The 23938-nt window shown below is 44.4% G+C and overlaps 1 protein-coding gene across 2 annotated transcripts in view; it reads left to right on the top strand.

Moving 5' to 3' along the window:
• ELOVL5 (ELOVL fatty acid elongase 5) overlaps nucleotides 1–23938 on the top strand; it is a 123595-nt gene that overhangs the window by 82303 nt on the left and 17354 nt on the right. For both annotated transcript variants that reach the window (XM_030198965.1, XM_030198966.1), the window contains exon 7: nucleotides 14078–14212. In XM_030198965.1, the coding sequence (XP_030054825.1) occupies nucleotides 14078–14212 (135 nt within the window). The remainder of the gene's footprint in view (nucleotides 1–14077; nucleotides 14213–23938) is intronic.

Genomic DNA, 23938 nt, shown 5'->3' with positions numbered 1-23938 from the left:
AGATAACTGTTGCTGAGAGACCGAAGGCCCATGTGCTGCCTTAAGGTAAGATTGTACAGGACAGGACACCAGGTCAACCATGTCAGAAGTGAAATAATTTGTGTTCCATTTGATCTGTTTGTTTTTTTATTTTTGTTTTAATCTCATCTTTTCCTCACTCCCCCCACCCCCTAGTACTGTTGTTTGCTAGCTGGCTGTTTCTCCCCATTACTTTTACTCCCCCCCCCCCTCGATAATCTAACAGAAAGAATGCAAAACAATATAAACCTCACAAGTTTGCTATTGTTTTGGACTAACCAATATGGTGGCAAGCTCCGCCCACTGGCTTCAGCCCAGATAATACACCAGATAAGCTCACGCAGTCTCCTGTCATTAAACCTCCTTGGCATAAACAGATTTGGGTGAGTCTAGCTGGTATGCTGTGTGAGTGATTAAATCAGCACTTGTGGAGAGCTTCGGCTGTCTCATTCTGCCTCACCTGTGATGGGAGGTGGCTCTGAAATCGTGCTAGTTAGTGGCTCAGGAGAAGAGGCCAGGTTAGCATTCATGTATAAGGTCCTTTTCTCAGGAAACGCAGCCATTTTGGGCCAGAGCCATACATCCCCTGCATGGCAGTTGTCAGGTGGGGGGTGGGGGGGAGGCAGGGTTTGAGACCAGTCAGAAGGAGCGCACCTGGATACTATGGGGTCCCTGAGAGAAGCTGTCAAAATGACTCGCAGAGGAAGCTCCTGGTCAGCTCCCTCAGTCTTGGATCTGAGCATATTTTGCAGAAAACCATTCAGTGTTTGCAAAAAGCCCTGGGTTCTCTAGATGCACTGAGACAGGCGGAGGTGGCTGGGGAATTGTTCACAGAGCGACCTATTCTAGAGCTTGTAAGCAGGTCAGGGAAGGCTCACAAGTTCTGGAGGAAGAGTGGCATCCAGATCCAGCTCTTAGCCTAGAGGAGGATTGGCTGCCAGGAGAAAATGAAGGAGATTGCTTGCCCTCAGGCAGCCTGTTGACAGAGATCTCTCTAAGGCGGATGAATTTCCACTTAGATTAGGGGTGAGAAACTATCATGTCTGATATTGCTGGTTACCTTCTTCCACTAAAGAGGTGCTGTGAGAGCACTTCACTGGTAAGTTTTTTTGTAGGGAAATTGCTCTTAAACATGGGGAAAGGCATACTTAGAGCTAAATAGGTAATCTCAGTGTTTTTACTTTTTAAGTTGCTCTGCTTATTTAGCAAAGGCAGTTTAAGGAATAAGGTTGTTTTTTTTTTAATTTTTTGTTTAACATTTAAAGTCTTTATAGGCTTGCAGTTAAGAGACTATTCTAGAGTTTACCATAGTATCAACGTAGAGCAGTCTGCTACTCTAGCCTCCAGGGATTGGATCGGCTCTCTGAGTGTCAGGAGCTCTTGACAGCAAGTACTCACGTATGACCTCTCACCTACTGGCAGATAATCAAACGTGATGCTCAGTGCAAAAAGACTGGATAGCCTCCATCTTGCTGCTGGTCTGCTGTCTGCATCTTATTGATAATTTCTTCATTTAGTTGCTAATGGAGTTGGAATTTGTAGACTAAAGTCCCCTACAATTGTATTCTAGGCTGTGGTAATATTTGAGGTTTTTTTTGTTTTTTTTAATTTGTAGGTCCCTCCCTATTGACATAAGTAGACTATTTCTAAGAACTAATTACTGGCTGATAGAGGTGCCCTGATTAACTTTCTAGCCTTGGTTGAAGGGCCTATAAATCAGATCAGGCCAAGGTGGTGGTGGGGGGGGGGGGGTAGGGAATTAAACTCTAAACTGAGATTTCCTGTGACTATCAGGAATGAGGAAAGGCTATACAGGTTATGACTCTAGCTTGGGAAAGAGAAGAGGTATAGCACGGGGTTTTGTTTTGTTTTTTTTACTCTTTAAAAAAGTAGAGACTAGGGGACATTGAGTTACATGGTACTATTAAAATGAACAGGAAGAAATATTTTTTCACTCAGTGAATAGTTAAGCTCTGGAACTCATTGCCAGAGGATGTGGTTTCAGCAGTTAGCATATGTGTTTTAAAAAATGTTTTAGACATTTCTGGAGGGAAAGTCCATAGACTGCTATTGAGAGTGACATGGGGAAAGCCACTGCTTGTCCCTGGGATCAGTAGCATCAATCATGCTACTTTTGGGGTTTCTTTCAGGTACTTGTGACCTGAATTGGTCACTGTTGAAGCAGAATACTGGACTAGATGGACCATTGGTCTGACCCAGTATGGCTGTTCTTATTCTCTTAATATGAAAGAGGTGCTAGTGGAGGATAGTATGACTTCCCTGTCTCCCTTGATCTGGCAGAGGCATATCTGCACATTGCAATTTATCTAGACCACTAGAAGCTTCTTCAGTTCTGCATCTTGGACAAACATTTTCAGTTTCAGGTGCTTCCTTTTAGGCAGGCCACTGAACTCTGGATCTGAAGGAGATTCTAACCTGGACAACTGGTTGTTCAGAGGTATTTTAGAGAAGGAGACTAAAAAGACAGCAGCCATGGTAGTCCAGGTTCTCAAGAGGCTAAGCTAGGTGATTAGTTACACGCAGAGCAGTCTCATACCTTCACTGGAATATCTGAGGGTGAGGTTCAAAATCAAGGAAGGCAAGGTATTCTTTATTGAAGACCGGGTAGAGAGGTTAAGTGCTCAACTTCTGGCCTTGCTGGAAGAACTGGCTCTGAGGGCCTTGGCTACCTCCAGTTTTGGGTGACACCAACTCGCATCACCCAGACCAGAATTTACAAAAGTCTAGCAAGAGCTTTGTGGAGCGCGTCTCATGCTCCACCACACATGCGTGAGTACCTTCCCAGTCTCCTCAGTTCTTTTTCTACTGCAGTGAGGAGAGGGTGTGGTGTGTGTTTGTTTTTTGTTTTTACCGTCTCCTCACATCGCTCGGTCCTAGAGAGCTTTTTTTATGCCTTTTGACTAATATTTTGTTTGGTTTTTCATCCTTTATTGTGTTCCTGTTGTGGAACCTCTGTCCTTTTATTTTTTTATACCTTTTTTGCCGTGCCTTGCCCTTTTCGGGCACCATCGCCTCATTTCATTTTGCCGAGGAAGTTTATCCTTCCATGTCCATGAAGGTTCCCAGTGGTTTCAAGTGCTGTACCCAGTGCAATTGGATAATCTCTGGGAAAGATGCCCATTCTTGGTGTCTGCGGTGTCTTGTGCCCGACCATAGCCACACTAACTGTATTCTCTGGAAACCTGCGTCTTCTTCTTCTTGTGAAGACAGAGGCTCAACGAGAGAGGATTTTTGGAGTCAAATCCGTTTCCTCAATGTTGGCATCTAGGTTGACATCTGCATCGACGTTGAGCATCACACTGGCATCGGGAGCGTCAGTAAGCATGGCTGCCGCTAGACCCTTAGACACTGGGAGCAGTGAAGCATCAAGTAGGTTTCCACCTGCCTTGAGGCCTTCTGCTATGCGGGGCCCCCGAGACCGTCCATCGTCAGACTCGACCCCAAGGCGACGTGTGGATTTGATGATGTCCTTGGTCACCCTTGATGCATGGTACCAGGAGCTCCGGGGCGTCGAAAGATACGGCACCCGAGAAGTGTTGTGCCAGGAGGACCGCTCCCACCTCCATACAGGAGGTGCCAGTCTCCCAGCAACCAAGACCCTGCTCCTTTATAGACCCTGGCAGCCTGCGCCTGAGCCAGCACCCCAGCTTTTCCTGGTGTCGGCCTTTGAGTGCATTCGGACCTTGCTCCCTGAGCTGCTGGATGGGTTCATGCAATGGTGTGCATCGGGGGGTGCTTACGCCTACCCTGTCTCCTGTTGCGGCCTCCGACATTTGCCACATGTAGAGAAAGTTGAGGAGGTCACGGACCAAATCCAAAAAAACACTGATACCATCTCTTCTCTCTCCCTCGGGACACCTTCTACATCATCCTCCTCAGCTAAGAAGGACTTTTGGTAAGCCCAGGAGGAGTTCCTATTATTATCCTAGGCGTGGGTACAACCCTTCAGCTCGCCATCCTGTTTAGGCTGAATCCCAGCGAGTTCGTTCACGTCAACCACATACACCTAAGACCCTTGCTGCTCCCCAGGCAAAGCAAGGGACAAGCTTTTGACTGGCTCCAGCAGAGCATAGTCGCAGTAAAAGTGTCCATCCTGGACAACTTGCCGATCAGGGGGGAGGTTAAAACATTTTTCGCGAAAGGTGGCCTCTTATAACCTCCAAACAGTGGGTTCTTCAAATAGTCCATCCCGGTATCTCAAACCTCCAAATTGCCCACTGAGAGCTCATTTGTTCAGCTGTCGGCATAGACAGGCACTTGCTGTGGAACTGTCATCCCTTCTGAAGGCCCATTCGGTCGAGCCCGTACCACCAGGAGAGGAAGAGTGGGGAATTCTATTCCAGGTACTTCCTTGTGCAAAGGAAAATAGGGGAGATGTGTCTCATCCTAGACCTAAAGGCCCTGAATGAATTCCTAGTCCGAGAAAAGCTCAGGATGGTTTCCCTAGGCACCCTTCTCCCAATGTTTCAGAAAATTGATTGGCTATGCTCTCTGGACTTAAAGGATGCATATACTTCCAGCCCACCGAAAGTATCTTCGATTTCAGCTGGGAACACATCACTTTCAGTACCGTGTGTTGACTTTGGCCTCGCATCAGCTCCCAGGGTTGTCACCAAATGTCTAGTGGTAGTTGCAGCATCGCTACGCAGATTGGGAGTCCATGTGTTCCCATATCTCAACGATTGGCTGATGAAGAGCACCTCGGAGAAAGGTGCTCAGGAGTCCATGCGGATGACTATTTGGGTTCTCGAGCTACTAGGGTTCATTTTAAACTACCCCAAGTCCCATCTCCACCCTGTCCAGCAGTTGGAGTTCATAGGAGCCTTGCTCACTACCTCCTGGAGACGAGAGCAAATAGTCTGCACTCGATCCAAGGTTTGTACCTCTCAGCAGGTCACAGCTTGGCAGATGTAGTGATTGTTGGGCCACATGGCTTCCACAGTATATGTTACACCCACGACATGTCTTCACATGAGATCAGCTCAATGGACCCTAGCTTCTAAGTGGTGTCAAGCCATGGGAGTATAGAAGATGTCATTCAGGTGTCCCCAGAGCTTGTACATAAATAATGCCACACTGGGAAAAGACCAAAGGTCCATCGAGCCCAGCATACTGTCCACAACAGCAGCCAATCCAGGCCAAGGGCACCTGGCGAGCTTCCCAAATGTACAAACATTCTATACATGTTATTCCTGCAATTGTGTTCACTTTGGATACTTTTTACCCATATTTTTGTACTTACTATAGCAGCATCTTTATACACTTTTTTCAGTGGTTCATGACAAGATCACTTTACATTAATATAAGATTGTTTTCACAATACCTTTGAGATGGGCTTGTTTATTTACTTTTTCACATTGCACCGCTATCATTTTAAATGTATTTCTTCATTTAAATTGTTAGTTTTTAGACATAAAGGTAGATGTGTCCGAATTGTATCTTGGAATGTTTGTGGCATTACATCACCAGCCAAGAGAACAAAAATTCTACAAGCTTTGAAAAGGCAAAATGCAGACATAGTTTGCCTTCAAGAAACGAGGCTCTCATCAGAGGAGCACAAAAAATTAATACGTTATTGGGTTGGGGAAGTGTATGATACTCCTGCTGATGGGCGAAGAGGGGGAGTGGCCATTCTATTTAATAAATCTCTACATTACAATGCTAAACTACTCTTTAAAGACATAGAGGGCCGATTTGTGGGGCTTCAGGTAAATCTGCAGGGACGAGAGTTTTTATTGGTGGCTCTCTATGCTCCTGTAGGGAGCAAGACAGAATTGTTTGCACACCTGTTAAAAGAATGTCAGAAATATCCAAACCTGCAACTAGTGATAGCTGGAGATATGAATGCGGTGATAGATCCAATATTAGACCGCACAGGACAGGGATCCCATCGACCCACACATTCACCTACTGAGTTAGAGTTGTTTACCACAGCGTTGGGGGTAGTGGACCCTTGGAGACTTCTCCATCCGGAGGAACTAGACTTCACACATATTTCTAGGGCACATAAAACACAATCTCGGCTGGATTATATTTTTGTGACACAGCATCTTTTCCAACACATATCTGAAGCTATAATAGGGCCCGAGGGGATTTCAGACCACGTGATGATATGGGTGGATTTGGAGTCGCCTCACTATTTTCAGTGCGTGCCACATTGGAGGTTCCCAACTTACCTATCATCTTCAAGGGAGTTTGTCACCTCTCTACAATCTAAATGGCAAGAGTTTATCTCCACTAACAGTCAGCATACAGATGACCCCGTACTGTTCTGGTCAACTGCGAAAGCAGTGATCAGAGGGGATATAATATTGTATGTCAGTGGGAGAAACCGTAGAATAACTGCTAAAATAGTGGAACTGGAAAATAAGTTGAAAGCACTAAAAAGAGATATATAAGACGTCCCACACAGGCCATGTATGAAATCTTAGCAGCCACTAGAGTGGCTCTCAATAGTTTAATACATGAAAAAACAACTAGAGCACCCCTTTATCAGAAATACAGATTCTTTAGATTTGGGGAGAGAACTGGTGGCATGATGGTGCGCTTGGCTAAGAGAATGCGGAGACCTCATTACATATCAGTGGTGAAAGATGAACATGGTACTCCCACTACGGATCTCTCTGAGATTGCCAAGATTTTTAGGAATTATTTTGCCAAATCATATACACCAGAGATCTCGCAGAAGTCAGAGGTGGAAATGATGGAATATATAGAACAATCTGGTATGCCACATTTGTCGGAAGAGATGGTAGAGGCGCTTAATTCCCCAGTCTCCACTAGGGAGATTCAGAGAGCCATCAAAGCATTAAAGTTCTCCTCGGCCCCCGGGCCCAATGGCTATACGGGAGAATTTTTTAAGATCTTGCAGAATCAGGTTACTGGTCCCCTATTAGACTATTACGCAACAGTAGTAGAAGAAAAGAAATTCCCCCAACACACCAATACAGCGCTGATTAGCCTTATACCCAAACCAGGGAAGGACCCCATGCACCCGGGTTCTTACCGACCAATCTCACTGATCAATGTGGATATAAAGATCTTGTCCAAAATTTTATCAGAGAGATTGTCACCGTTGATGCCCCAGGTGATACAGGGAGACCAGGTGGGGTTCGTGAGGGGTAGGCAGTCTGTCATCAATGTTAGGAGACTCATAGTTGCCCTGCTGCATGGGAAGGCCAGCCGTAACCCATATCTGATCGTGAGTTTAGATGCAGAAAAGGCATTCGATAGGGTGGGCTGGCCTTTCCTGTTCACAACTTTGTGGAGTGTGGGATTGCATGGGTGGTTTTTGGATGCTATACAAGCTATGTATACCACGCCCCATGCTCGCCTGTTAGTGAATGGAGTGCAGACGGATTCTTTCCCCATTGGTCGTGGCACCAGGCAGGGTTGCCCCCTATCTCCCTTGTTGTTCCTTCTAGTGTTAGAACCATTATTATGCATGATTCGTGCAGATGGGGACATAAAAGGAGTGTGTCTGAATGACTGTAAACTTAAAGTGCTCGCGTATGCAGATGACCTCCTTGTTCTTTTAAGTGAACCACAGAGCTCCTTGTCACGATTGCTTCAAGTAATAGAGGAGTACAGTATCCTTTCGGGGTACAAGTTAAACCTTATTAAATCCTTAGCTATGCCAGTGCAAGAGGAGATTCAATTGGCTTGGAAGGGGTCATTTCCACTAACATGGGCAATGGAACAACTTGTTTATTTAGGGGTGACCATTTCTGTTGATCCCATGAAACTACAGTGGTGGAAATAAGTATTTGATCCCTTGCTGATTTTGTAAGTTTGCCCACTGACAAAGACATGAGCAGCCCATAATTGAAGGGTAGGTTATTGGTAACAGTGAGAGATAGCACATCACAAATTAAATCCGGAAAATCACATTGTGGAAAGTATATGAATTTATTTGCATTCTGCAGAGGGAAATAAGTATTTGATCCCTCTGGCAAACAAGACCTAATACTTGGTGGCAAAACCCTTGTTGGCAAGCACAGCGGTCAGACGTCTTCTGTAGTTGATGATGAGGTTTGCACACATGTCAGGAGGAATTTTGGTCCACTCCTCTTTGCAGATCATCTCTAAATCATTAAGAGTTCTGGGCTGTCGCTTGGCAACTCGCAGCTTCAGCTCCCTCCATAAGTTTTCAATGGGATTAAGGTCTGGTGACTGGCTAGGCCACTCCATGACCCTAATGTGCTTCTTCCTGAGCCACTCCTTTGTTGCCTTGGCTGTATGTTTTGGGTCATTGTCGTGCTGGAAGACCCAGCCACGACCCATTTTTAAGGCCCTGGCGGAGGGAAGGAGGTTGTCACTCAGAATTGTACGGTACATGGCCCCATCCATTCTCCCATTGATGCGGTGAAGTAGTCCTGTGCCCTTAGCAGAGAAACACCCCCAAAACATAACATTTCCACCTCCATGCTTGACAGTGGGGACGGTGTTCTTTGGGTCATAGGCAGCATTTCTCTTCCTCCAAACACGGCGAGTTGAGTTCATGCCAAAGAGTCAATTTTTGTCTCATCTGACCACAGCACCTTCTCCCAATCACTCTCGGCATCATCCAGGTGTTCACTGGCAAACTTCAGACGGGCCGTCACATGTGCCTTCCTGAGCAGGGGGACCTTGCGGGCACTGCAGGATTGCAATCCGTTATGTCGTAATGTGTTACCAATGGTTTTCGTGGTGACAGTGGTCCCAGCTGCCTTGAGATCATTGACAAGTTCCCCCCTTGTAGTTGTAGGCTGATTTCTAACCTTCCTCATGATCAAGGATATCCCACGAGGTGAGAATTTGCGTGGAGCCCCAGATCTTTGTCGATTGACAGTCATTTTGTACTTCTTCCATTTTCTTACTATGGCACCAACAGTTGTCTCCTTCTCGCCCAGCGTCTTACTGATGGTTTTGTAGCCCATTCCAGCCTTGTGCAGGTGTATGATCTTGTCCCTGACATCCTTAGACAGCTCCTTGCTCTTGGCCATTTTGTAGAGGTTAGAGTCTGACTGATTCACTGAGTCTGTGGACAGGTGTCTTTCATACAGGTGACCATTGCCGACAGCTGTCTGTCATGCAGGTAACGAGTTGATTTGGAGCATCTACCTGGTCTGTAGGGGCCAGATCTCTTACTGGTTGGTGGGGGATCAAATACTTATTTCCCTCTGCAGAATGCAAATAAATTCATATACTTTCCACAATGTGATTTTCTGGATTTAATTTGTGATGTGCTATCTCTCACTGTTACCAATAACCTACCCTTCAATTATGGGCTGCTCATGTCTTTGTCAGTGGGCAAACTTACAAAATCAGCAAGGGATCAAATACTTATTTCCACCACTGTATATGAGAAAAATGTACTTCCATTACTTATTGAAACAAAAGGATTGTTGGGTCTTTGGGGCGGGTTTCCCTTGGCGCTAGTGGGACGCATTTCATTATTTAATATGATGCTAGCACCTCGCTGGCTATACTTGTTCCAAATGCTACCACTGGCGCTGAGGAGAAGAGCAGACAGAATATTGCATAAAGCTTTACAAGGATTTTTATGGAGGGGAAAGAAACCGCGATTACCAATTTCTAGCTTGCAAAAACCTAAAGAGCAAGGAGGTATGGGGTTGGTCAATATTAAATATCTGTCTGTAGCATGTGCCATGCGACACATACGAGACTGGATTGCAGAGACTAGTGACTTCTCGGACAGAGCAGCGGAGGGGGCTTTGATGCCGTCCACTCACCTCAGTTGGCTATTACACACAATACCTAGGGCACGGGTCCGGGGTCTGGTGAACAACCCATTGCTGCGGTCGTCCAGAGCAGCGTGGAGATGGCTGTGTCGGAGGCATGGTTTCTCTGCAGTGAGCACCCCGTATTTGCCCATCAACCACAACCCAGACTTTATAGCAGGTACAGAGTCGAGAGAGTTTCGCCACTGGGCAGTACAAGGGATAAAATATCTAAGCCAAATCATCACAGAGGAGGGAGCTGTCAAACCCTTTGCTGAACTTAGACAGTCTTTTGGCTTGAAGCCCACTGATTGGTTTGCATATTTGCAGATAAAGCATTACATTACCTCCTTAGGGTGGTCCAACCTGACTGAAGATGTGCAGGATGTGTTGAGCGAAGCACTCACCCTAAACGCTAGTACCGCAGTACCCTTGCGTTTCCATCACAGATACCTTAAGGACACGACTGAAGAAATAAATTTCAAGCAACTAATTGGGCAAGACTGAGGATTTACAAATTGTCGTAACAGAGGACCAATTTTGTCAACATTTCACTTCCATCCAAAGGCGAGAGACATTTCCAAGATATTGGGAATTACAGTATAAATTTGCCTTAAGGCTCCACATATCACCAAGAAGAGCATACAGAGCGAGGATGGACACTAAGGGAGCTTGCCCTAAATGCTCGCAGGAACTGGCCACCTTGGCACACATGTTTTGGCAGTGCCCAGACATTAACAACTTTTGGACACAGATCATGTGTACCATATCTCAGCTCTGGAAGTGGTCCGTTCCAGTTTCAGCTTTGATTCTCTTTGAGGACTTCCAGCTGGATGATAGACCCCCATTGGGCTTGCCGCAATTTTTATGCAAGTCAGTACTGATGGGGAAGAAAGTGATCCTATTGTATTGGAGAGAGACGCACGGACCCTCGGTGTCTGTGTGGAGAACACACATGATAGATTTGTTAAAATTGGAGAGGTGTAGCTTGCAAAAGGCCTCATTTGCTGTGCAACGACAGTTTAAATACACGTGGCAACGATTTTTGATGACACTTCGCCCAGTGGTACGTAAACGGCTCCTTTTCTCACCAGACTTGTCTCATGATAGAGTTTATCAGAAACCGGAAAAAGGGGTGGGGGGGTGGGGTAGGGGAGGGGGGAACGGGTAGGGTTGAGAAATTGTTGTAAAATGATGACATGAATCTACAGTATTTGTATTTGCTCTTTTACTGTTCAATAAAAATGTTTAAACATAAATTGTTAGTTTCTGCTTGATATTTATATAATAATAATAAATGGCCAAATTTAAGTGAGGATATCCTGTTTACTGATACGTTTATCTTAACTATTATCTGCCTTGGGAAGCCTGGTGTTATAAAGATTGGAAGTAAAATGAAACTCTTTAACTGGGGCACACGGAAAGCGCAGATACTTGCCTGTAACAAGTGTTCTATGAGGACAGCAGGCTTTATATTCTCACAAGTGGGTAACGTGGACCCATATTGCCCGGTATGGAATTTACAAACGTCTAATGAGAGCTTTGTGGAGCGTAAGACATGCTACACCACACATGAGTGAGTGCCTTCCCGCCATGGGAGTTACATGAACTGTAGAGGCCATGTGCCCCAGAAGTCTCAACATCTGCTGAGCCATGACCTGCTGGGACGCTCGAATCATGGACACCAGGGACAGAAGCTGCTTTTTAATATAAACAGGAAATCCTCACTTAAATTTGGCCATTTATTATTGTACTGAACAGTGTAAAATAATGAACACAAAATACAGGGCCGTGCCAACACGGTAAGCGAGGTAAGCATGGCAGGGGGGCGCTTCCCTCTGGGGGGTGCCGCCGCACCATGCTCACCTCGCTCGCCCTCTCCCCAACATCCCTTTTTTTTTTTTTTTTTCCTTTTTAAATGTACCTCCATAGCGGTTCCGGCAGCGCAGCGTTAGTGAAGGAGGCGGCGCTCCCAACGTCGCTAGCCTTCCCTTCGCTGTGTTCCGCCTTCTTCTGACGTCAAGGAAATGACGTCGGAAGAAGGCGGAACACAGCGAAGGGAAGGCTAGCGACGTCGGGAGCGCCGCCTCCTTCACTGACGCTGCGCTGCCGGAACCGCCATGGAGGTAAATTTAAAAAGAAAAAAAAAGAAAAGGGATGTTGGGGGGAGAGAAGAGGGCGGGCAGTTGAACAATGGGAGCGGGAGGGCAGGGGAGAGACGAGAGCATGGATGCAAAGGGGGGGGGATCATGGAAGGGAGAGAGAGGAATTGCTGGAAAAGGATGAATGGAGGGGGCAGGGGACAGAGGAGCATGGATGGGCATAGATTGGGAGGGCAGGGCTCAGGGAGAGAGGGGAATTGCTGGAAAAGGATGAATGGAGGGGGCAGGGGACAGAGGAGCATGGATGGGCATGGATTGGGAGGGCAGGGCTCAGGGAGAGAGAGGAATTGCTGGAAAAGGATGAATGGAGGGGGCAGGGGACAGAGGAGCATGGATGGGAGGGCAGGGCTCAGGGAGAGAGAAGAAATTGCTGGACATAGAGGGGAGGGAAGAAAGATGAAGGAGATGAAATGAGGGAAAAGGAAGAGAGGAGAAAAACTGCACATGGATGAAGAAAATAGGCAGAAGCTGAGGACCAGAAATGAAGAAGAAAGGAAAGAAATAAATGGAAAGGAAGCCCTGGAAACGGAGTTAAGAGGACAGATAGCAGCAGAATCAGATACTGGGCCAGCATGATCAGAAAAAGAAAGTCACCAGACAAAGGTAGAAAAAAATCATTTTATTTTCATTTTAGTGTTTGGAATATGTCCACTTTGAGAATTTACATCTGCTATCTTATTTTGCAATGTATAGCAATTTGTTTCTAAGAATATTGCTGACAATTCCTGTCAGTGTGGCAAGTGGTGAGCGATCATTTTCACGGGGGGGGGGGGCGCCGGCGCCGCCGCCGCCGCCAACAACTGATAGTCTGCAGGGGGGGGCGCCAACTGATAGTCTGCAGGGGGGCGCCAGAGACCCTAGGCACGGCCCTGACAAAATACAACCTTTATTAGTGCTGTTTCTACCAGCTACAATAATTTTAGAAGCTGTTTTAGTGATGATCAGTTTTTATTTCATGATATTTATATCTACGTATGGGAAGCTTTCAAATAAGTTAAAAAGCTGTCACAATTTAAAAAAGTCTTTTGTCCTTCACCTTTTAAGGATTTTAAGGCACTGCCTATCCAACTGGAACAGCTTTTGACTTTTTTACAGATGGACCATTTATAGGCAGTCCCTTATTTCTAATAATCTTTTGCTATTGTTTTGGGTGAACCAGTATGGCAGCAATCTCTGCCTACTAGCTTCAGCCCCTATAACAGGCTAGATACGAGGCTACTGCCCCTTACCAATCTTTTTTTCCCCCATCTGCACCCACACTCCCACACTTTACAGCCCCTTCCCTTTCTCCCACCCATGTACACACAAACGACTGCATCCATCCACCTCCGTTCCAGCCCTAGGTCCCGTCAGGGCACCCTGGTGGTCTAGTGGCTTCTTCAGGGCAGGAAAGATCCCCACTCTTTCCTGCCCACTGCCACTGATCCTTTTGCTGCCACTGCTTCTTTAAAATGGCTGTTGAGACTTCAAGCGGTGGCCTCGCAAGACTTCCTGGGCATCACTAAGTTGCCTGCCCCAGTCCTAAGTGGTGAGGAGGCTACAGAAGAAAAGTGGGAGAATGTGGCTGGAGGGAGAGAGGTCCATTCTACCTCCCCTTTAAAACACATCCTAATTAGGAGCAGGGGGAGGAGTCTTTAGTCCTTCCCTACTTCTCCTCTCACCTGACTCCTAAAAAGTTTTAACTGGTGCTTATGTTTTTTTGTTTTGTTTTGCCTGTTTTTGTAAGCATTGTTGCAGTGTTTTGTCATTTTATTGTGCAGTTGACTCCACGTTGACTTTATTTTTGTTTATAGGTAATGCTTGTCCCTAGGTATTTCTTGGGGTGAGGGTAGCTATGGAAAATGTTTGTTGTTCCCAAAACCCTTTGGAGTTTTGGGTCGAGCAGCAGATGCTGTGCAGTTTGCTTTTGAGATCACATGCATAGTTTACCATTCTGTGCTGAATGGAGGAACATTTCTAGCTTAAAGGAAAAGGACCTAAAGGAAAATTTTCTTGTATTTTTTTTCTCTTTAATTTGCCATGTGGGTTCTTGTTGTGTACCTCAAATGCGTTTTGACCTAATCTGAAATTGAACAAACCCTGCCTACCGTTGACTCTCTTGTTTTTTATAATACTTTTTCTATTTCAATTTAATTGTTCTCCTTTGTTTTTCAGACACAGTTTGTGTTGACAATGACTCAGACTAGTTGTGCTTTAGTGTGGCCCTGTGGGTTCCCTAAAGGCTGGCTGTATTTCCAGAACAGCTACATGGTGTCTTTAATAATCCTCTTCACAAACTTCTACATTCAGGTAAAACATTTTCTATTGTAAGTACATTTAGCCTTATTTTTGGTAGCTGTGCATTTGTGTCTTTTAAAATGCATAAAGGTTTTTTTGTGTTTTCTTTTCTATTTGAATTCTACATATTTCTATGAAAGAAGAAGCAATTTCCCTAAAATGTTTCTGTAATTGTTCTTGGTGAAATGCTTTGTGTGGTTGTGTAGAACAGGGCTTCCCAACATGTGGTATGCATACCCCAAGGGGTATGCGAGGTAATAGGGGGGGTATAAGCACCATCTCTCTCTCTTGCTCCCACCCCCTTTCTGTCTTGGGCCCCTGTTTTGTAACTTACTGTTTGGCTGAAAAATGCCACACGGCCCACACAGCTAAAGAAAGTGCAATCAATTTCATTGGCTGTCCCTCAAATGTGCTTCCCCCCCCCCCATCACAAGTGTCAGCAGACAGCAGGCATGTGGAGGAGTTTGGAACCAGCACGCAGAGTGTGGTGATTGTAGCCTCGGAGCACTGATCAGGTTCGCAGTATAAAAGGAAAAGGGTAGCCGTGACCCTTCAATCCTTGCAGCTCAGTTAAGTTTAGCTGGTTAGTATACCTAGTGGGAGAGGGAGGAGGAAGAATAGTAGAAGATGGGATTCAGGAGGGCGGGAAATGTAGAAGCTGGATTGCACTCAGGAGGGAGAATGAAAGGGGGAACAGAGAAGATGGATGGGACTCAGAAGGGGGGTAGGGGAACTGAAGACGAATGGAACCTAGGGGTGGGGAAGAAGAATGAAGAAAGATGGCAAGACATCTTTTTAGAATGCTGAACTTAATCTAAGCAAATATGCTAAAAGTCTATTGTATAAGGGCATAGTACAAAGTAAAAACCTGTCACATAGCATTTCTAAACTAGATTTAATATTGGACTAATATTTATAACCTGTTCTCTTTAGTTAAATAACAGAATATGATTTATTTTTCCAAAAGAAGATATCAATCACAAATACTGGTCAGTTTCAGACCTTCTTTAACCTCTTATCTAAAGGCCTTTCATTGTCAATATAGATAAGAGGTCTGTAATAAACATTTCTATTTGTACTTACTGGCCGTCCCCTAAGGTCAACTAAGCTAGCATTTCTCACTTAAGACAATTTCATTTTAAGACACACAGTTGTTAACTCTAACTTTCCCAGTTCCACAATGTCCTCTGGAGACGTTAGGTGATAGGTAGGAGACTGAGATTCTCTTTCTGTTTCACAGAGTTTGGAAGATATGTTGGGTCTGCTGAGTGTTTCTAGCTGTTTCCCTAGTTGTGGGAGCCTCCCAGCCTCACTGAAACAATAAGCGGGGCCCTGACCTATAACCTCCCACTGAGATGATATGATATGCAGGCACTGAGCCTCTCTCTCTTTCTTTAGAGTTAAAAGGTAATATGTTTGGACCACTGAGCTGCTCTTGTTTGACAAATCTACTGAATCACTTGATGTAAATGTCCACTACATGCCACTGGCAGCGGCAGTAATCACCACAGGATGCCACTAGCCACTCTGTGACCTTCCCTTTGCTACGTCCTGCCCCCTCTGATTCCATTTCCTGTTTCTGCTGTGGTGGGACCTGGCAGAGGGAAGGCTCTATAGTGGCCAGAAGCAGCCTATGGTAAATGCTTCCACTGTTGGTGGTGGTGCCAGACAGGCTTGGGGTCCTCTCTCTAACTCAATACAAGATGAGGTCAGTCAGTTTCTGTGAGTGAAATTATCCAGGTCATGCTAACTGTGCTGATTTTCCAGATTTTCTAAGCACAGAACGCTGAAGAGGTAACACAGTCCACACTTCGAATTTAAGTGGTTGTGGTTTCATTCCTTCTATTGTCTGCAGGCAGTTTCTACTTCTCTCTCATGTTTTAATATAGGGGTCAGAGACCTCAAATCTGACTCCATCTCTAAATAGCACTAGTACTGGGGTAATCAAGAAGTTGTGAAGTTCTAAAAGTTCTAAACTACACTGGCTCCCACTCAGGGAACGTGTCACCTTTAAAGTATGCACGTTAGTGCACAAAATCATTCACGGTGAAGCCCCTGCATATATGTCTGACTTGGTAGACTTGCCACCCAGAAATGCCAAAAAATCATCCAGAACCTTCCTCAACCTCCACTTCCCAAAATGCAAAGGCATAAAGTATAAAGCACTACATGCATCAACCTTCACCTACAAGAGCACGCAACTTTGGAACGCACTGCCACGCGGCCTGAGAGCGGTCTATGAGTTGACAGACTTCCGCAAACGATTAAAGACCTATCTCTTTGAAAAAACATACCGCAAGGATTAAAACATATAAATCCCATATACATCATAATAATGCCTCAAGACATTACCTCACGTACTCCACTTCCCCGTACTCTCTCCCACTCAACAATCTACCCACAGATAAAAACTCTCTACCCATCACTCTCTTGCTACTATTCGACCACCGTAGTAATTCCCCAACGACATATCCTATAGTTTCTACGCCCCAAAAGTGACCGATATAACTCTGTCTTCCTTAACTATTCACAATGTAACCATAATCGTAATGTAACAAACTGTATTTCCATTATTTACAATGTATTGTAAGCCACACTGAGCCCGCAAATAGGTGGGAAAATGTGGGATACAAATGCAACTAAATAAATAAATAAATAAATTGCCACTGAGAAAGACGTTAGTCCGCCTCTCAGCACTGGCAAGGGAAAGATACCAGCCTTATGACAAACTGGATTTAGGCTACAGGCTATACAATGCAGCAAGAGAGAGAGAGCCTGATAGAGCAGAAGCATCTATACTTACAGCCTTTGATCATTAAGTGAAGTCCACAGAACATCATTTGGGATGAGGAGTTTATTTGCCAAGATACAAGTCAAATCAGTGATTGACAACAGGCACGTACAATCAATTAGTTATAGGAATATAATCAGCTGCAAACAGGTGTTAATTAGTTCCTAATCTTTTATAATTTCTTTTACCAATTAAAGGTTTTACAAGGGAAAGCAATTAGGTAATTTGTCAATTCTGCTGGTCACATTAGTTTCCCTTGGAGAGAGAGGCAACCCTTCTCTCTAGCTTAAACCAGGAAATACCCTGATTTTTATAGGTGCCCTCAGGATATGGATAACATGACAGTAGATATACCTGATTGGATCTATGCTAATGTCATGGTTACCACTGATGGGCTCATGCTAATGAGTAGCTTTTATCTTGCTAACATGGTTTTGTCTTTAGCTCGCTTGACCACAAATCTTAAGCAAGACCCTGCATGCAGCTATACCTTTCCTTTCTCACACCATGGCTGACCACAATGTCACTCTGTCATTTGGACCCCCACCCTTGTGTTTCCTGTTGTTCTCTGCAGTGCTCCAACACTGGGAGTTCAAGCAAGAGCCACACAGGCCTGTAAGCTTTTCCCTCATTTTAGAGCCTGAACCAAAGTCTAGGCAGGGGACCAAGGCTCATAGCTGTAGCATTTTTATACACTCATTACTGTGGTATTTATTTGTTGTTTTCATTTGCTATGTGCATAGAAAGGTGCCTTGGTTCATATGGGGCCTATTTATATATATTTTATTTTTAAAAAATCACAAAAGTGAAGTTGCCGATAGTGACCAATCAAGTTTCATCTTTTATTCTTCAGTTTTTAATAAAATATCTTTTAAAATGTCTTCTAATTGGAGCTCGGGGTCCTCAGTTGAATTTGTTTGGCATAAGGGGTACTTGGCTTAATAAGAATGTAAGAATAGTCATACTGGGTCAGACCAGTGGTCCTTCTAGCCCAGTGTCTGGTTTCCAGCAGTGGCCAATCCAGGTCACAAGTACCTGGCAGAAACCCAGATGGTAGCAACATTCCATGCTACCAATCCTGGGCAAGCAGTGACTTCCCCCATGTTCATCTTAATAACAGACTATGCACTTTTCCTCCAGGAACTTGTCCAAACCTTTTTTAACCCCAGATATGCCAGCTGCCATTACTTCATCCTTCTGCAATGAGTTCCAGAGCTCAACTATTTGTTGAGTGAAAAACTATTTCCTCCTGTTTGTTTTAAAAGTATTTACATGTAACTTCATTGAATGTTCCCTAGTCTTTGTACTTTTTGAAAGAGTAAAACATCGATTCACTTCTAATCGTTTTACACCACTCGGGATTTTGTAGACCTCAGTCATAGCTGTCTCTTTTCCAAGCTGAAGAGCCCTAACCTCTTTAGCCTTTTCCTCATGAGAGGACTTCCATCCCTTTTTATAAATTTGGTCGCTCTGCTTTAAAACATCTTCTAATTCTGCTATTTTTTTTTTTGAGGTACAGTTACCGGGATTGAACGCAATATTCAAGGTCAGGTCACACTATGGAGAAATACAGAGGCATTTATAGCATTCTTGGTCTTTACCATCCTTTCTACGAGGACAAGCAGGCATATATTCTCACATGTGGGTGATGTCATCCATGGATCCCAGAGCAGACACTGCCAAGTGCCCTGGCACTTTAAGTCTTTGAGGCAGTGCCCCCATGCGGGGTGCCTTCCCGCCCTGCCCAACTCTCAAGTGCGGGACCAGCAGTATCATTTTCCGTGGAGCAGAGAGGTTGACTATTTGATCTCTCCTCAATGTGTCAAATATTTACCTTTTTGGTGCTTTCCCTTTTTTCGGGACATTTTTTCTTCATATTCTTCTATTTTCATTATTAATTTGTTACGTTTTCAATTTTCAGCCTTTTGGAGCCTCTGAGCCCTTCTCTTACCTGGGAAGCATCAACTATTTCTGGGTACGTGACTACTTGAGCTGCCAGGGGCCATACAGCCTTATGACCTAGTGTCGGCCATTTTTCCCTCCATGTCAACAAGTGTGCCGAGTGACTTTAAAATGTACTTGATGCAATAGGACTATATGAGACACAGAACCCAATAATTAGTGTTTTCAGTGCTTAGGTCCAGAGCACAGAGAGATCCAGTGTAACCTCTGCCTGCATATGCAAGCAAGAACCTTTTAAAGCCTGCAGAGTCGAGCAAGTAACATTTTTCGTTCTGCATCAGCATCTGCATTGTGCTTGGCAGGAACCTGCATCGACAATGGGTGTACAGACGCAACATCAAGAAGATCCAACATTGGACTCAATACCATGTTCGCGTAAGGACTGTCCTTCCTCGTCATCAGTCCTACGCTCATTGAGGAACCTACAGCATAGAAAATCTAAGAAGCATTGATATCACTCTTCCTCAAGGCCTCTTCCCATATTTCCCCTACCTACGTTCTCGATGCAAGGGAAGCATCCATGCTGCATTGACCGCTCTCCTCCTCTCCTCATCTCTCATCGAGAGCCTTCAAGGTCTTTTGAGATCTTTAGCACCTGCACAGGCTGTATGTCGGGCTGCATCCACACCACTTTCTCAGCTGATACCAACACCTACTCTTCAAGAGGAAATCTGGGCCATGCTCAGAAGAGCTTTCAGGGCTACTATGTTGCAGTCATAAGAATAGCCATGCTGGGTCAGACCAGTGGTTCATCTGGCCCAGTTTTCTGCTTCCAACAGTGGCCAGTTCAGGTCACAAGTACCTGGCAGAAACCCAAATAGTAGCAACATTCCATGCTACTTACTCCTAGAGCAAGCAGTGGTTTCCCCTATATCTGTCTCAATAGCAGTGTACGGACTTTTCCTCCAGGAACTTTTCCAAGCCTTTTTTTTAAACCCAGATATGCTAACCGTTGTTACCATATCCTCTGGTAACGAGTTCCAGAGCTTAACTATTCTTTGCATGAGAAAATATTTCCTCTTTTTTTTTTTTTTTTTTTTTTTTTAAGTATTTCCTTATCATTTTATTGTGTCCCCTGGTCTTTGTACTTTTTGAAATAGTGAAAAAAAATCAATTTGCTTTTACCTGTTCTACACCACTCAGGATTTTGTACACCTCAATCATATGCCCCCTCAACTGTCTCTTTTCCAAGCTGAAGAGCCCTAACGTCTTCAGCCTTTCCTCATATGAGAGGAGTTCCATCCCCTTTTATCATTTTGGTCACTCTTCCTTGAACCTATATCTTTTTCGGGATACAGCTATCAGAATTGAATGCAATACTCAAGGTCGCACCATGGAGTGATAACAGAGGCATTATAATAATCTTGGTCTTATTTCCTTTTCCTAATAATTCCTAGCAAACTGCTTTTTTGGCCACGGCACACTGGGTAGAAATTTTCAGTGTATTGTCTACAATGACAGAGCTTTGTTTTGATTTTTTTTCAGTATTTGTACAGGTGCTTGCACCAGCTTCAGCCAGTCAGTGCATCAGAGAGACCGTCACAGGAGGGGTCCTGCACTCCGGCTTGGTGTCCAGTGTGGCACAAACTCAACACACGCATTTATCAACATCACCAGATGAGCTTTCTCCAGCTATGGAGGCTTATCTTCCTCGACGCACCTCGATACAGAGCCGGCATTCTAGTCATCACTCTCTTCCTTGTACTTTCCATGAACAGTACTTTGAGGAGTCGGACTCAGTTCTCTGCTGGGAGACGGATCAAGAACCACAGGACCTTGAGTCCTGTGGCATTCCATCTGATCCCTCTCTGCCACCTGAGAGACTGGAGGGGATCTGCATCTCTCTTGGCTTTGTCTGAGAGATGGCTCAAGCCATACCTTTTAAACTGGAAATAAAGGAAGAGCTTCAATCAGCTAGATTGATTCCCCTCCTATAGAAGGAATCACTGTTCCGCTTTGTTGAATAATGAAGCATACATTGCTCAAAAATTAGGAGATTCTACTGTCAATTCAGGTAGCCCTAAAGAAAATTGATACTATGAGACATATTTTCAAAGCACTTAGCCTTCCAAAGTTCCATAGGTTTCTATGGAACTTTGAAAGGCTAAGTGCTTTGAAAATATGCCTCAATGTATAGGATACAAAACTCCACTGGATTGGAGAAAACACAACTACCCCACCATTCACTAGTTGTGAAATCTGCTTTAAAACGCACTTGTATTGCAAGATCTCACGCTGCTTCTCCTCCAGGACGAGAAGCTAGAACGTTACTTTTTTGGCAGAAAAACTTTTCAAGCTCCAGTGCTAACCAATTGAATATTGGGTTATCAACTTTATTCCACAATTTATTTAAAATCTCTAATACAGAGAACTTTATCTTTCACAGAATTTTTTCCACCCTAAAAAGTGGAGGAATTCTATAAACTTCACAGAAAACTTCTTGATGATTGTAAATACCTGGCCAGACAGGCTTGTAATGCCTTTGATGTCTCTTCACGTATTTCTGCCGCAATGTGACATCTATCCTGGCTCAGGGTCTCCAAATTCGAATCTACTGTCCAGGACCATCTAGCAGATGTCCCTGGTCTTGGAGAGAAATTATTTGGAGACAGTCGATGAAGTAGCTGATCTAATTAAACATACAGATGCTATTAAGACTATCCAGGCCACAAACTTCTGCTACTTCTAGAAGATTTGCAGAAGGATATCTGCTCAAATTACTACGTGTCTGTGTCATTATAAGGGCATAATTTGTAGACAAAAAGGAAGTGGAACTTGGGTTGGGGCCAGGGCTGGAATTGAACTTACTCTACACGCACACACATACTACTACATTTAAGTGGATAAAAATGAAACTGGAATGTATATACCCAGTACTTGGAAAATTCATATAGTTAAATAAAAAATTTATTTTTAAGTATCACAACAGTAGTACAAATTTGCAACACTATGAACAAAATCTTGGACTAATCAATGTTTAACATTTATACATTTGATATCACAGTCACAACTAACATTGCATCCATCCGGTACTGCATGTTTCAACCTGAGTTTTAAGGAACAAAGGCAACATCTGAAATGTATATAACCAGTGTGGTGCCAATAACATATTAAATATTTGGATCCAACCCAATAGGGAGAATTAATAAGCTCTCCAAGTAGTGAGTCTCATCTTTGTCATTTAACAATCTACATTACATTTACTTGGTAGAGGTGAAAGAGGTTAGTTGGAATAAAGACCCCTAAATACTTGAGTGCATTCTCTTCCCAGGTCAAGAAATGCCCCCTCCAGATGTCATGCACTTCAGACCTTATTGGCAGAACTTGAGACTTTTGCAGATTTAAAGTAAAACCAGATAACTTCTTCTGCAGTTCGATCTATCCAGTGCATTTGACATGGTAGACCACAATATCCTTACAAAACTTCTGGACAAACTAGGGATAGGTGGAAACATCATTAAATGGATAAAAAGTTTCATCACCACCAGAACATACCAAGTCAAATCAACCTCATCAATATCATTTGCATGGACCACACAATGCGGAGTCCCTCAAGGATCGCCTCTATCCCCGATCCTTTTCAACATTCTGATGATCTCTCTTGCTAAATCCCTATCCAAAGCTGGCCTAAACCCTTTCATTTATGCTGAACCTTGCTGAAATCTCTGATAAAGTATTCACTGGCATGAACATCCTAGCCTCCTGGGCCAATGCCTTTAAAATGAAACTGAATAAAGAAAAAACTCAATGCTTAATCCTCTCTTCAAGACACTCCAATCCACTCCCAACCACCCTAATCACCCCCGACGTCACAATTCCAATATCAGACAACTTGAAAATCCTGGGACGACTTTCCTATGAAGAGAGGCTGAGAAGGCTAGGGCTTTTTAGCTTGGAGAAGAGACGGCTGAGGGGAGATATGATAGAAGTGTATAAAATAATGAGTGGAATGGATCGGGTGGATGTGAAGCGACTGTTCACGCTATCCAAAAATACTAGGACTAGAGGGCATGAGTTGAAGCTACAGTGTGGTAAATTTAAAACGAATCGGAGAAAATTTTTCTTCACCCAACGTGTAATTAGACTCTGGAATTCGTTGCCGGAGAACGTGGTACGGGCAGTTAGCTTGACGGAGTTTAAAAAGGGGTTAGATAGATTCCTAAAGGACAAGTCCATAGACCGCTATTAAATGGACTTGGAAAAATTCCGCATTTTTAGGTATAACTTGTCTGGAATGTTTTTACGTTTGGGGAGCGTGCCAGGTGCCCTTGACCTGGATTGGCCACTGTCGGTGACAGGATGCTGGGCTAGATGGACCTTTGGTCTTTCCCAGTATGGCACTACTTATGTACTTATGTAGGAGTAACATTAGACAACCATCTAACTCTAGAAACTCATGCAAAAGCAATCACGAAGAAGATGTTCAACATGATGTGTGTATTGAAAAGAGTAAAACCATTCCTCCCCCAAAAAACATTCCGCAATCTGGTTCAATCAACAGTACTCACCCATGCTGACTACTGCAATAGTATCTTCATTGGTTGCAAAGCCCACATTCTAAAAAAAACTCCAAACCGCCCAAAACACGGCAGCCAGACTCATTTTTGGTAAATCACAATTCAAAAGTGCAACACCTCTCCGGGAAAAACTCCACTGGCTCCCCATTAAAGAACAAATACACTTCAAAGTCCATACACTGATCCACAAGATCCTCCACGGAGAATCTTGAAGTTCTCCGAGGACAAGCAGGCTGCTTGTTCTCACGACTGGGTGACGTCCGCGGCAGCCCCCACCAACCGGAAAAAGCTTCGCGGGCGGTCCGCACGCAGGGCACGCCCACCGCGCATGCGCGGCCGTCTTCCCGCCCGTGCGCGACCGTTCCCGCCAGTCCTTTCTTTTCCGCGCCTGGAGAGAGTCGTGCTACTGCCGCTCTCTCTTAGTCAGCCCCGGAAAACCGTCGCGTTCTTCGCGAATTTGTTTATTTT

Source organism: Microcaecilia unicolor, chromosome 3 (genome assembly GCF_901765095.1).
Source record: "Microcaecilia unicolor chromosome 3, aMicUni1.1, whole genome shotgun sequence".
Classification (NCBI taxonomy): domain Eukaryota; kingdom Metazoa; phylum Chordata; class Amphibia; order Gymnophiona; family Siphonopidae; genus Microcaecilia; species Microcaecilia unicolor.
The sequence above is the reverse complement of the archived record's forward strand: the minus strand, read 5'-3'. Positions and strand labels throughout refer to the sequence as shown.